A 15,166-nucleotide genomic window follows, 5' to 3' on the forward strand; every position below is an offset into this window, starting at 1 on the left:
TCTTCATTTTCCTCAAATACTCCAAGATCTTTCGTTCATTCCACTTCAATAATTTCCCAGGGCCACTAATCAACACCAAAAGGCCATCCCAGCATTCCTAAAACTTTACCACCTAAAGTTCACCCAGTTCTCCGTCTCAAAGGTCCCTTTAGCTGAACTTTTGAGAAATCTGTGAGACAATGACCTTAAGGGGACAGAAGTGACAAACGGGATGTGTAAACATAGCGGGATGTCATGTTCAGTAAGCACATGGGCTGCTTTGCAAATGAGTATCCCACTGAAGATTCTTGATGGACCTCATAAATTATTTCAGACAAATGAGGGTTTGATAGAGGACAGACATGACAAGGGCTTACAGAGGGAGGAAGTGAGAGTGTTGCCTAAAGTGATTTCTTATTTTTGCCATTTGTGGCAGATTTTGTTTTATTTCTTTTAAATAATGTGCTCATCTTCTGTTTATCTTCATCAAATGTGTAAAAATACAAGGAAATTTTAATATTTAATTTGAATCGAGGGATCCATCTCTGCTCAAAACAAAAAAAGATATTTCAAGCAGATTTCTAGATAAGAGCGCAAAACTCTGTTGAGGCACGATTTCCTCCTGATAAAAAAAAAAATCTATATGCATGCATGCATGCAATCAGCTGCTTACCTTTCATGTAGTGGAATCTTAGACATCAAACATAAACATGTGCAGGATGTTAATGAGCACAAGAGCAACAACCTCTACTCTGTCTGCACCAAGGTGACGACAAACACATCCCATGCATTAAATATGACTCAATTTAAATTCAACACAGACACTGGAAGGCTGAACGAGACAAAACTGGTCCAAGTGTAACATTTGCACATTTGATACCTATGAGGAAAGCCTGAATAACGTGCAGAAATAGCCCTTTGCCTGCTCGTGAGCTGAAGGCCCTCTCTGGAAGCGCTTTCATAGTGGAGGAGAAATTAGGCTGAACACCCCTGTGATTAATGTATGGAAAGAAGAGGGTGAAAGCTGTTGTTCTTGGAGTCTGAATTCAAAAGCATGGACGGGATTCAAGGCTCTGCTTACCGCCTGCTTCGAATCACTCTGCTGAATTATATGACAATTTGCCAGAGACATACACGCCACACAAACTGTGCACCATAGCCTAATGCATATGTGTGTGATGGATGCATGCAAGAAATTTGCATAACCGTGCATGCAGAGCTCGGTGCCTGAGGTTCACCTGCATCTGATCTTCTGTGATCCTTCTTTCATCAGTTAATATTCACACCCAGCTGATTGGCATAAAGGTCTAATTACATTTTGTTCCTGTTGGAAGGACTGCTGCATACTTTAAATCTCAACTCGGATCGGCTAACCGTGCATATGAACTCAGTAGACTCAGGGCTCCTGAAGGACAAGAAAAGCATTTGAAACACAACATTTTTTTGCAAAAGAAAAAAATAAAAACTAGACTTAGTTTCATCTGGTTAAAGATAATCAAAGCTGGGTTTGCAGCAGGTATAAGTTTAGTTTTAACGTGTAACTGGATGGTTGCTGTTGATGTGAATTAGTCAGAGTTTGCATTGATCTTAAAGATCCTAAAACTTTTTCATTAAAAGGATTAAATAAAAAAGTATGTATTACATTAACAGAACTTCAAGAGTGGTGATGAGCTATAGCCTTGCTCTGCAAGCTGGATTGTCACGAGCTCTTAGTTTTCAGTCTCACTACAAATCCATCTTGAAAATATAATTATTAATTACATTGTATTGTACTTTATTGCATTGTCTTATGTCTATGGTCAGAATCGCCTTGCTGGGGCATTACAAACATAGCTACGCTGGAGGAATCAACTGTCAATTCCGCAATTGACTTTGTTTTAGCAAAGTCAATTCATTTTCTTTAAAAAGGAGCAAAATAAGCATGTTGTGCATTTGTAGACGGGAAAGATGTCTGTGCTTTTCTTCTGACAGGATTTGGTACAAGTTTGATTTATCAGCTTACTCCGCTAGTTGTTAAAACACTCATTAAGCAGCAGACAAATACTATTGCAATAATCCCTGTTGGTGACCAAGTTGCCGAAACTAATAAGCTGGTTATTTCTGCTATGAATCTGGGTGACAATGATGATGACAACGATTGGCTGAAAGCATACTATGGAAGGCGGGTACAAACTGGCACCTCACCCAATCAGCTAGAAGTATTACACTAAAAGTCCCTCCTTTTCACGGACAGACTTAACTATTGATATGTGTAGAACTCAATTAGGTTCTATACATATCAATCTGGCTACTGCAGAATTAGCTGTAATTGTGATGGATTCAAATAATAAAAATATTTACAGTCTGGTTAGGATACCAAAGTTGACAAGAAAGGTTTCTGCACCAATAGGAATCGTAGGTTGAAGTCACATGAGACGGAGTTCAGAGTAGAAAAATGTTTTTTTCTCAGCATTATGTTTCTAATAGTCAAGCCAAAAATTAAAAAATAAAAGGAAGCAAAATGATGTGAAAATTGGTAAAGCTTTTAAATGTTGGTGCTCTGTGATTTTTGTATGGAAAATCTGGATATATTTTTGGAATGAAACATATCTATGCATAAATAAAATATAGAATATTGTAGATTTCTTGCAAAGGAGGATATCGATTCATCTCTGCCACTTCCTTTTCTTGTGATCCTTTCATTGCAGGTTCTGTCCACAGCCACCATCATTTAGTTAGTAAGAATTACAACAACTAATAATAGCAAAAAGATTGACATGTTTCATTACTCTTTGGCAATATCTGTTATAATTTTTTCAGTTGTTTTGATGTTACAACGTGCTGTTACACATCAGTTTTACTCTACTGTGTCGAGAAAGTTGCATTATGAAAAATAATCACATGAATACACTTCTGGTTAGAGGTTCTTACAGGAATTCTTATTAACATTTATATCAATAAATTAGAGCAGCTTAGTGTAACAAAAAAAAAAAGGCATAAAGTCTGCATCTGTATTTTTATGACTGGGAGATGTGAGCAAAGTTAATAAAAATGATTTGCTCATCAGTGGTTTGCTAGACCTTTGACCTTATCTGGAAATCTGATACAGTCAGTAAGCAGAATGAAGTGGAAAAGTAATCAGAAACTCAAATTTAAATTCAGAGCTTTAGTTCAGCTAAATGCAGTGTTTGAGGTTTCCGCTAAAGAGGCAAAATTGTTCTGTTTGAACCGAGGATGACCCCAGAATGGCAGACAGTCTGCCTCGAAGCACAGCCACACACACTTATCGGAGTCCAGCCTCTCAAAATGCACAAACTTAACCAATCATGTGCTCCCCGGAGCCTTTCTCTGTGCCTCCATGTTCACGCACACACACTTATAGTCTCCCTCAAACACCCATTTGTCTAAAACCAGGGACACTCAGTCACACACAGGTCTGGTTCAACTAAAAAAGAGCCAGAATGAGAACAAGAGGCCCACAGAGGCTGTCAGAGGTGCCAATTACGGCGCACTGACTGGAGGTTTTTGCAAGAACAGGACAAAAAGTCCCATAATATTAGAACACACACGTTATAATTGCAAGACCTGGTGTTGAACTGAGGGGACATAAGGGCCGAACAAAGGACAGAGCACATAAAACTGACATAAACTGACTTTGATTAAAGTCTCAGCCAAAGTACACATCTGTAACAAATGTATGTAAAATATATCAGGGCTTAGAAAAAGTGGTTCTCATGGATCTAGTTTATAGGCAAACCCTTAGGGAGCTGTTCATATACTTGGTCCAGCAGTCCTAGGTGGGCCGTGGGTCATAATGTCTCCTGTGACAGGTCAATAAAGCCAGCAGGACATACAGCTGTGCATTTATCTGAAGCTAAAGTTTAAATAAGCCATTTTTATATTAAGAATGGATCAAAATATCATCATCATGTGGTATTAAGAATGACTTGAAACTAGCTTAAAGGGATTAGGAAATTGTTTTCCAAGGCTATTTATTAAGCAAGAATGAGGCCTTCAGTGGAGTCAGACCACAGGAATCACTCCCTTATGTGTGTTAAAGAAGAACAAACACTCAGTGTCCTGTTTTTTTTTCCTTTCATTCACTCTTTTTCCACCCAATCAATAATTTGCAACAAATGTCCAAAACACAGTTTATAAAAAAACTAAAAAAAAAAAGCATACTAGATAATAATAGTTATAAAGCAGAATATGGAGGGGTGGCATTGTGTCTCTTTTAAAGACCTTTAATTGTCCAGTAAATATAGTACTCTCCGATGGAAAATAAATTTGTATTATTCAGCTTTGCAGTAAAAAGCGATTTTACTACTATTTTAAAACAATGAAAATGTGATATTTTAAACTGTCGTCACCATCAGCGGGGATAAAACCAGTAGACCATTACTTTAACTGAGAGATTTCCAAACTGCTATCAACATTTCTTAAATCTTCCTGTTCTATTAGTGGCTAGAAGCTCAAAATGATAAAACTGAGAAACCTATTGGGACGAAGTTGATCCTTTTTGCATTCTGACTGACGTCTCCCTCTATGTTTAAATTTAAGACTGACCTCCATAGAAAATAGTTGAATTTCTACAATTCTTTTGCATTCTCTGAAAAGGTTGCAAACAACTTGCTGATATTAAAAAAACAGCTAAATAAGGGTACCTTTGCAGTGTTGCCATCACCATGACCTGCTAGAGGTTATGTGCAATCCATTCACAAAAAAAAAACTTGCAGTGCTGGAAATGTTATTTAAAAAAAGTTACTAGTTATAATTACAAGTTACTTCTGTCAGGAATCCAGTTTGTGTGGTCTGTTTTTGTGTTTCCTTTCCTCCTCCACCAGGTGGTGCCCCGTCCTAATTGGGCCTCCCTGCACACCTGCAGCTCATTGCCTCATTACCTGTGGAGTGCTCTTAAGCTGCTGACTGCCACTACCTCGACGCTAGAGTGTTTGCCTATACAGGGTACTCTAGCCATGCTTAGTTTAGCAGAGTCAAACTGAGTTTTGTCAACCTGAGTCTTAACTTAGTTTTTTGTCTTTGCCTCTCGGCAGGAAGTCATCCTGCAAACTGGATTTGTTCGGACCTTCTCTCTCTGGAAGGATCAACTGAGCTCCTAACTGAGCTGGGGTTCCAAACAGGAAGTTTGGATCCACTTTCCCCAAGAGGTTGTTTGAGCTTCACACCGAGCAAAGGTTTCATCTGCACCACAGCCCGTTTAAGTACCGCAGGAATTCTGAGCGGCAGTCAGCTTCTCCATTCACCAAGGAACAATTGCAGTCTGAGTAACCCAGTCCGCCCAACACCAAACAAGACAATCTCTGGAACATTCCACACAGACTGGATTCCATAAAGGACACCTTCTCCTGGAGAAGTGAGTCTGCAACCTATTCCTCCAATTCAAACCAAAGATTCAAATTTCCCACTGAGCCTGAACAAACCGCAGTGTCATCCTGTCACCTTTCAGTTCTGGTTGAGCAGTGTTCTGAGCAGCACTGGACTAATTTCATTCAACTCTGAGCAACACTGGACTCACCTCAATATTCTTAATAAACCTGTTAAACTTTTCCCTGGTCTCTCTGTTTGGTGTTCTGCATTTTTGGGTCAGACCTTTAATTAAATCATGACAACTTCACCCACAAAGTAACTAAGTTTTCTGCTACATCACTATTAATATTACTAGGTAAAACAACTATGCATTTATTTTTTAATATTTAAAGCCCAGATTATTTTAGATGACTTTCCTGTATCCTAATGTAGAATTTTTTAAATAAAAGTAATTAATACAGAGAGATTAGCTCTTGTAGTTGGTCTTACTCTGTGTGCATGAACAGTGATGCATGGCTTCAGGTATGTCACTTTACTGAAATAATAAACTATTTTTGTGATTATCTGCTGCCGTTAATCCAAACACCCAATTATTAATCAGAGCCGGTCACTGCTTATCATTAACTACATATTTATTTTAAATAAATACCTTAAAAGATAAACATTTTAACCAGTTTATCTAATGAGTCATGTCACTAAAATAAAACCTCAGTAAAGCTTTTCTCTGTTCCCTGACATTTTAATTGTTTTTAGAACAGGCAAACTAAGAGAAGCCTTTGGCGGTTATAAAACCCATGACCTAGCACTACTAACCACAAGTCAGATCATGATAATTTGGAGAGAAAGCCTTTTCTATCAACTGAAACATCAGGAATTTACTATAAGTATATAAACAATAATCATACTGGGTATTTTTACACTTTTGCAATTACAGAGAGTGGAGCTTTGTGAAATAATCTTTTTTGTAACACTGTCTTGATTTTGCTTTTCGGTTAAGTTACAATATCAACGTTTTTTGTGGTGTAAATAGTCATTTGACTCTGAGGTGATGAGGTGCAAAAGCTTCAACACAGAGTCCACTAAAACCGCAATGAAACAGTTGAGGATCAAGTTTTTATAGATGGACTCGCTCAGACACACAGGCCTGCTACACATCATACATCTTTTCTGATTCTCCAGAGAACATGAGTGCTGAGCACTTTCTACTCCAGGTAGAACACAAATACACACAATACATGGAAGGTCATCTCAGAGACCTGCTTATTGAGGAAAAATGTTGAGAAAGTCTACAAAAGAAAACCACTTTTGAAGATTAGCACGCTTATAACATGTCATGCAATCTATTAGCTGTCTGCTGAAGACAAGAAATATATTATTTTTCATGGTTGCGCTTTTAGCGGTTAGGACGAATGGGACAATGTGTAAAAACCTTTTAAACAATGCTTCACTTCCTCCCACCCAAAAATGATGTTTCAATTTTTACTCTCTAAAAAATATATTCAAACAAACTGTGGGATAAATGTAGTTGGGTACAGGGCACATCTGTCAATATACAGTAGGGAGTTAAAAGTCAGACGCTGGAAATTTCCAGGTGATTGATTTGTTAGATTATACAACACATCAAACCCCAGTGTTACATCACAGAACTACAGTTGCTCATCGCTTTTCATTTCTGCATGTTTAGCAGTAACAGCACAAGCTCCATCTATCTTTAAGCCAGACTTGGCTGTAATTTCTTTTTAAACCCCCCCTTTGCTGCTGCCTATTACAGAGTAATTAGAATGTAGTCCACTCATCTTTACCTCAGACACTCTTTAAAGTTGGACTTCTTTGCCGTCCCACTGATGCATATTGGGTAATAATGTGAAAACAGATCCTTTCACTCCCAGTTGAGGGATCTGGCTGCTTTTAATAATAATATCTGCTTGTGTTGGGAGCAGATTATCCAGACGGTTATTGATTCAGCAGTAGGGGAAGGGACTACATCATGGCTTAGGACAAGACTCCCTTCTGGAAGAAATTTACAAGAACAATGTCCAGACAGCTGTCTTGGGAAGCAATGCGAACCTCTTCTGACATCGATCTTTGACTTTGGATCATTTTGGGACACATCGGCCTCATCGACCTACATTGTTTTCTGCCGTCTCACAATAACCTAATGAGAGCAATTAAGAAAAACATCTTAGATGCAAGAATGCACACAGGGATGCCTTCAGTATAACCACCAATATCAAAGCAGATGAGGGTTAAAAGTTATACAACAGTGCTGACTTTAACACTTAACGAGATACAACAATTCAAATAGTACAAACCAGACTGTGTATATATTGAAGGACTATGGGGTTTATGTGTGTTGATCAGCCTTTACAGGTCTGTTTGATTTTAGAATTAGCTTTTTGCAAGTATATATACAAGCCCAGCTCCATTTGATGAATGATGAATAATACAGAAGTTGCAGACAGAGGGTGCCTCTATTTGTCTGGTCAGAACACGTGATACATTGACGAATCACTGGAATTATTAACTGCACTACCACTATGAATAAAACCTCCTCATGCCTCTATTTTCTTTGACTTATCAAGATCCAGTTGTACTACAAAAAAACTGCAAAGTGGCGTATTTATGTTTTACTTTTTAAAAATAAATTTGTTGGGATGCAAGTTTTCTTTTTAGTAACGTCTCTTAAAAAACATCTGACTTTACCAGAAATCAGATGTTTGTTTTTAAAAAAAACACTGCTTTAGAAGGATATTAGATTATTAGTGTATGTACTTAGAGGAAGTTTCACTTATCTAAGATATTTCCTGAAATCAGATTTTTATTTGAAGTGACATTCAGGCTTATATAATGTTTTACAAGNGACATTCAGGCTTATATAATGTTTTACAAGTTCAAGCAAATATAATTATAATCATTATTTGAATGAAAATAATTTGGAACAAAAAGAAAAGAGAGTTAAGGGTTTTAAAGCAGCTGTTGTATCTTTAGCCCCTAAGAGTTTATGAGGGATTTCAAAATCTCCATCTGTAAGAAAGTTCTTAGGAAGTGATGTGACTTTAAAATAAAGTAATGTTAGAGTGAAGCTAAACCAGGCTTTAACTTAAACAGCTTTTCCAGTTTTCTTCTGACATGCACATTCTGAATTTCTCCTTGGGAAATTCAAGATGAGTAGATTCATCATTTTAACAGAAACAAAGCTTTAGAAAACACATACATCAAATCATAGACATACACATCAAATACTGTTGCAGTTTTATGGGAGTACCAAAATGATTGAATAACAAACATCAGATACACAATGATCTGCTAATATAAAAAATATTAATTTATAGTGAAAAAAGCAAAACCTAAAGACAGACTTAAGGAAAAAATTGAAAATTGCAATCATAAAAGTATTTGCTGTGCAGTATTCTTGATGAGCAGTATGATTCTGAACATTAATTCATAATTATAGCTATTTACAAGCAGAAAGTTAGCTTTTTCCAATATTACAATAAAGTGATGCTGGAAATCTGGCTTTTATTATCAACTTGTCATTGAGAAATATAGGTGAAAATTTGTTATTTTTATTTATTAAGACTTAAGTTATATGGTAGTTAGGGATGAAAATGTTAATCTCAAAGTAATTTTTCAAACCTTGTATATTCATACATAATCTTTTGTTTCTTATACGTACTTTTGCAATCATCTATTCTGTCAAAATAAAGGATTATGTGACATTTGCATTTTAAAGAATTGCAAGTTGGGGTTAAAACAATCAATCTCGTGCAACAAAGACAAAAAAAGATGAGACATCGTCACCTTTTTATAGAAATGATTCCCTTGAGAGAAAGCTAGACAGCAAAAGATACGTAGATAATTGACAATGTGCTCCCTTTGTGCCCTCTGACTGGCACCCTGCATACCCAGCATGTGTTTAGCTCCTGTGGCCCTGCAAAACAAGCAGAGGGCATAAAGGGCCGCCTCTTCACAGCCAGGCCCAGCTGCCTCTGGAAAGAATCCAGAAGAAAAAAGGGAGGGAGACCACTTCAGGCAGGCATAAATTACAGCAGAAAACACAGAGAGACACAACCACGTCTCACAAAAGTTGGCCAGAAAAACAGATGCACCCATGGTGCACAGAAACAACCCATAAAGTCACCAATAAGCTCAGATTTCCCCTTGACCTTAAAGCTCTGAGCCATCTTTTTTCCTCTTACGCTCACTTGTCTCAAATTTGACAAAGGCGGGATATTAACTCACTGCCCCGTTATTCCCCTGGACACCCATATTCTGGGGGGCACACCTGGAACCCACATTAAGTTTACGGTAGGAAGAAACATCTGCTGGTTAATGGGCCATAACTCATCCTGAGAAGAACAGCTCTGGTGCAGGTGCACCTCTAAAGAGCATTCATTGAGCCGTTCAAGTCTGATGAGGTAAATTATCTGAATAAAATACTAGAAAACCCATGAAGGATACACGGGAACGGGAGCAAGATGCTGGAAAAAACTCCATCATAATCACATTTAGATTGTGTTATTGCAGCCGATGTTTGCCTCTCTTTATTTTATAATCATACAAATACAGTTACTTCCCAAACTCCCCAAAGGAGCAAATGTTAAATTGTTAACTTGTCAAAAGTATCGGCCCTTAGTTTTGAGTTTAAAGACAGTCCTATATTCAAATGGTTCTATATAGTAAATCTGACAGATCAGATCTATATTTATTTTGTTAGTGTTGGTCTTAAGAAAAGTGTTTTATAATATCTGTCTGTGCAGTTGTATAAAATGTCTAAAAGTGTACTTATTTTAATTAGAATTGTTTTGATCATAAACCTGCCATGTTTTATGGCTAACTGTTTAAGCTCTGCTAAAGGGTGATATGCATCAGACCACAGAGGTTGGAATAAAAGTGAAGCAGCTTTTCAATATTATTCTATTACCAAAATTGGTAACCTTCATGGTTGCATGAAAACTGATAGCTTTCATGACTAGGGCTACGTTCACACTGCAGCCTAAAGTGACCCAAATCCAGTTTTTTTGCACATATGCGACCTGTATAGTATCTTTTTTACTGCACATTCGATTTTTTCCAATGCAACCTAGGTCCCTTGGCTATGTGGTCCTGAATCCGATACGAATCTTATCTTTTCAACAATTGTTTGAACAGCCAGGTGGCATTCATCCGACCTGAACACTATTAATAATTAACAAAGGTCACTATTTTTCATCCTGCTACGCAGAAGTTGACAGAAAAACAAAGACCATGGTGGATGATAATGTGGAGAGTAGTATAACCATCTTAAAAAGATTGAGTTTTTAAGGTTGGAGCTAGATGAGCTCCAGCACTACCACCCATTTTTACTTCCGTGAATACAGATCACGCTTGCTTGTGACGTCATTACGTCCTCTACTACGCATGCAAGTTGCATATATTTGGAACAACAACGCAAAAACAAAATAATTCGGAATTGAGCATTAAGACCTGCATTGTGAACGTAGCCTATGACTGCAACCAAATTGTTGCCAACTAAATGTATAATTAATCAAACTATACATTTTTTTGACAAGGGAGGTTAAGTTGTGACAATATACTGAAGTTTGGTCAAGTGTTTAGGAGCTAACGTGTTACTCTGCTCCAAGAAAACCATCAAACCGCCTGACATTCTGCAGGAGGGAAGCCTGCTGAAGCCCTATTAAAGTCATTTTCTTAAATAAAGTGTCTCTTAATACGGTTTGAGTCTGGAGACAGTAAATTAAAACACTGCAATGTGGCTTATGTCATGACAATAGAGTAGCCTCTTCAGAGCATTAGCCAGTTAACCGGATAGCTTCAGCCAGTTATCTAAAATACTGTGACCAAGCCATTACCTAGCTAGAAACTCCACTCAATTGAGGATAAACAGAGTTTTACTTTTAAATTCAACCTATCTTTAGTGTAAAAAATGATGGCCACAACTGAGCAGTTGACTAATTTCTTTACATTTGATTTTAACACCACTTCATGCATTTATGTATTTGTTCTGTTTACAGACAGTTTTTTTTTCTTTGCAATTGGAATTTCTAAACATTACATACATTCAAGTGCATATTGTGCACAAAGGGGATAAGATTTGTGTTTTTAATTTTCCATTTATAAACAAAAATTAAACCTTAAAGACAACTTGACATATGTCAGCGGGGGAAGTAGAGTTAGTTGAGTTTATAATTGGCTGAAATGCTGAATATAAACAGAGAACCAATCAGATTTCATGGGGTTGGATGCCCCTCCCCCCCAAAGCTCCATGTCTGGTTACAACATTATTTCGGGTAACAATGGATTTGCCAAATGAAAATTTGAATTTTATTCTAAAAACTATTTTTAAAGGCTAGTTGGGATCAAATACAAAAATAAGAGCTTTATAGTTATTTATTAACATTAACTGGTGAATCTTTCCCATCATTGAAACAGTTTTCCTTCTTATTCATTAAATAATCTAAATGAAAATCTTTAACTATTTTGTCAGCAAACATCAAACACAAACCTAACATGTTCTTCGCTCTACTATAAATTAGGGAAATTAAGGAACATTTGCTTTGATTCATAAATAGCTATCATCTTTTAATTTATCAATTTTCTCTTGGTTCTCAAACTAAAACCTACATTTTTGAATTATGTAAAATGTGCAAACATTAATTTACATGCATAGCCTTAAAAAAGAAAAAAAATCTGACTTCAATATCCCAAACAGTCAATCTCTAAGCTTCCTCATTCAGCAGAGCGGAACATAAAATGGTTGAAGAGAAAGATTGACTGTTTAGATGACAAACAGGCTGATTTAATAACATTTTTAGATAAAAGACGGTTGATCATTTCCCAGCATCTGTCGCCAGTTATTTCATTAGGCTGGTAAACAAACAACGCATGCAGACACATGTGCAGAGCATGCAGCCACGTCAGCATGGCTGCTTCTCATTACCTGCACATAGCGAGAAAACTGGAAATAACTGCAAAGCAGGGAGAGAAAAGTTGAAAGGAGATATACAAAATTAAACAGAGACAAAGGAGTCAAATAAAAAGGAGAGAGATCCGAGGTGAAATGTGGTAATTTATCTGCTGGAGTTAGGGGTACATGTGTGGACAAGGGATCAGAATAGGAGTTTAGAATACTTCCTCTTGAAGAAATGAGTTTGACAACCTGAGATCCACAGTTAAAAATAATTGCAAGGAGTACGACATAAAAGGCAAATAGGTCTACATGCTGTTGGAGCACAAATCTAAGCAGGCTTATAAACCCTTAACCTACAAACACAAAACTGAGACATGACCCAGACTACAAAGCTGCACTGAGTTTTTGTCGCTTTATAGAATCAGTTTGTCACTTTATACGTCCCCATGGAAAACCTCAACAGCGCCGCTTTGGTTTAGACCACCACATCTTATGAGTGCCTGATGGATGGCTGTTAAGGGGCTGCAGACGGTGGAGGAGGACAGAAGTATTAATGGGAAGTACCATGTCCTCGAATGGCTCTTTTTTGTTGAAGTGTGAGGCCTAACAGCTGTCGATGACCATGTCAGGAGAGGAAAAAGTTAAACCACGATGCTAAAAATACTTCTAATTGGTTGTATTTCAGTTGGAAGTAATTAAGTGGGATAACTCTAAATGACAAGAGGTGCTATTATAGCAAAGCAAATCTTTCCAGTAGTATGTTACATTATTAGCTGTAATTAGCTTGTGGGATATTACCTCAGCAAGTCAAATGGTAGGAATGCATGACTTGAATGAGAGCCATGCACAGCGGAGCTCTGAGCGCTCTGCAGCCCAGGAAAACACCAGAGGCTGAGGACTTACCTCATTGGCTGAGTCCTGAGTGCCGTCTTCAGGTCTTCCACCACCTTGTTCCTCATTTCCATTTCCTCCTCATCAAAGGCAAACAATGTCTGCATCTGTAAAAATAGAAAATTTATATCAATGTGGAGGTAAATAGTGGCTTTACAGGAGATCCAAACCAAACTGCAGTCTACAGGGATATGCCACAAAGTGTTTTCAAAAAGCTTTAAAACTTTGAATTTTTTTTTTCTGAAATCTGCTGTTTTTTTTTCTGCAAGGACTCCCGTTACGTGCTGTTAGTAGGTACAAACACAGAATATCTACATGATTCTGAACAGGCCAGCAAGGGCTCTAATTCTTGAGATGCTTTAAAAAATACCTTTGTTCTGTGCAGAACTATTGATTACAGATGTGGTCAGTCTGTTGGCATTTTAAATTTTGAACTAGAACTAATAAAATGCAGTCAAGAAAAAGTCAAGAATCTCTTAAAGTTTGGAAGCTATAAAGCAGAAGCTACCATTAGTGTCTAACGTTTTGCCAGTTGTGGTATCCTTGGAGTGCTTTTGAATGATACATATTTTATTTGCCACTCTGACACCATATTTTTTCCCTCTTCTGTACCAAAACCCAACCACAAAAATGATTTGGGGCAGGAGTTATTTTTTGTAAAAGCATCTCATCTGTCAGAATGCTGAGGAGTCTTTGTTAGCTCAATCTGTCACCACAAAAGGCAAAGAACTATTTCATATCTTCCTTTAAATTATGAATGCTAAACAACGATACAGGCTGTGATGTTTTAACCTAAACACCCAGGGCCAATAATAATAGCTTAGACGTAATGGTAACTTGAAGGCGCTTATTGAAACAGATTTACTTTTGACCAGAAATCTTGTGATATTTTAGAATCTTGAAGCCAAAATCTACAATCCTGTGAAGCCCGACATACACTGTGCAATTTTTTGCCCTTTTCGGGAAGACTTTCCAGTCGTGCGAGAAGGTTTGAATCAGGCCGACTTTAAGCCTGATCGTGTGTCGTTTAGTGTAACAAGGGCCGATCAGCCTCTCACGACCACCTCCTGATCAGGAATCGTGAGGGCGGGAGAAAATCAAACATGTTTGACTTTCAGTCGGCCATCCTGGGCAAATCGCTCAGTGGGCAAACAAGGGTTCTTCTTCTTCTACCGTCTTTGCATTCTTTATGATCTAGTTGGTTGGACATCACTAACAATTCGTAGAAAACAGCACTGGTATATCTTTATCTATAAAGCAATACTTGGTAAACTCCCACTGTACCTCTGTAACCTCCTCTCTGTGAGTTCCGGTAGTTATCAGTTGTGCTCCTCTCAGTGGTTACTTTTTAATGTACCCCAAGCTTCAACTGAGTTGGGAAAAACTGCATTCTCCTACTCTGCACCTTGGGGATGGAATAACCTCCAGAAAGAGCTCAAATTAGAAACTATCGTGTCCATTAATGCATTTAAAGCAACCATGAAGAATGTAGTGATGCTGATATGTGCTTGTTTTTCCTGAGATGCTCAATGTGTTTTAACATACTGCTCTGATTTTATTTTTTTATGGGTTTTTTTAATTTTTTAATTCTTTATTTTTTATTTTGCAAAATGTAATATGTTGTAAATATGTATAAACTCCCTGTGGTTTGGCTGCTACCTTGGCCAGGTCTCTCTTGAAAAAGAGAGACCTGGCTTAAATAAAGGTTAAATAAAAAAAATAAATAAATAATAAAAATCCTCTCAGATGAAAAAACAAGCATGGCTGGGATTCGGGTGAAATAGGGTCCTTTCTGTAAAATTAACAGACCTTAGTAGCCACGTTTGCTCAGCCATGTCTTTATCCAAATACGTCGTCGCCTTTTCTTTTTAAGGCTTTCAGCACAAAATTGCACTAATTGCCAAGGCAGCACGTTTCACACTACTGAGCTTCATATTCCTCGTTTGGCTTTCGGATAGACCAGTCCGAGTAGCGCCATCTCACTGCAGAGCTGAGATTATGTCTGAGTTTTAGACGTAGGGTGTGAGCAGGTAGATCGCATCAGAGCATCAGGTCGCACATTGTGAGAACATGCATGAA

General features: G+C 37.6%; 1 protein-coding gene across 1 annotated transcript in view; it reads right to left on the reverse strand.

Annotated features, from left to right (window-relative positions):
• LOC107099767 (disheveled-associated activator of morphogenesis 2-like) overlaps nucleotides 1-15,166 on the reverse strand; it is a 115,479-nt gene that overhangs the window by 15,551 nt on the left and 84,762 nt on the right. Inside the window, 1 exon segment of the mRNA XM_015398028.1 lies at nucleotides 13,100-13,194. Coding sequence (XP_015253514.1) covers nucleotides 13,100-13,194 — 95 coding nt within the window.

Source organism: Cyprinodon variegatus, unplaced genomic scaffold (genome assembly GCF_000732505.1).
Source record: "Cyprinodon variegatus isolate N-32 unplaced genomic scaffold, C_variegatus-1.0 Scaffold905, whole genome shotgun sequence".
NCBI classification, from domain to species: domain Eukaryota; kingdom Metazoa; phylum Chordata; class Actinopteri; order Cyprinodontiformes; family Cyprinodontidae; genus Cyprinodon; species Cyprinodon variegatus.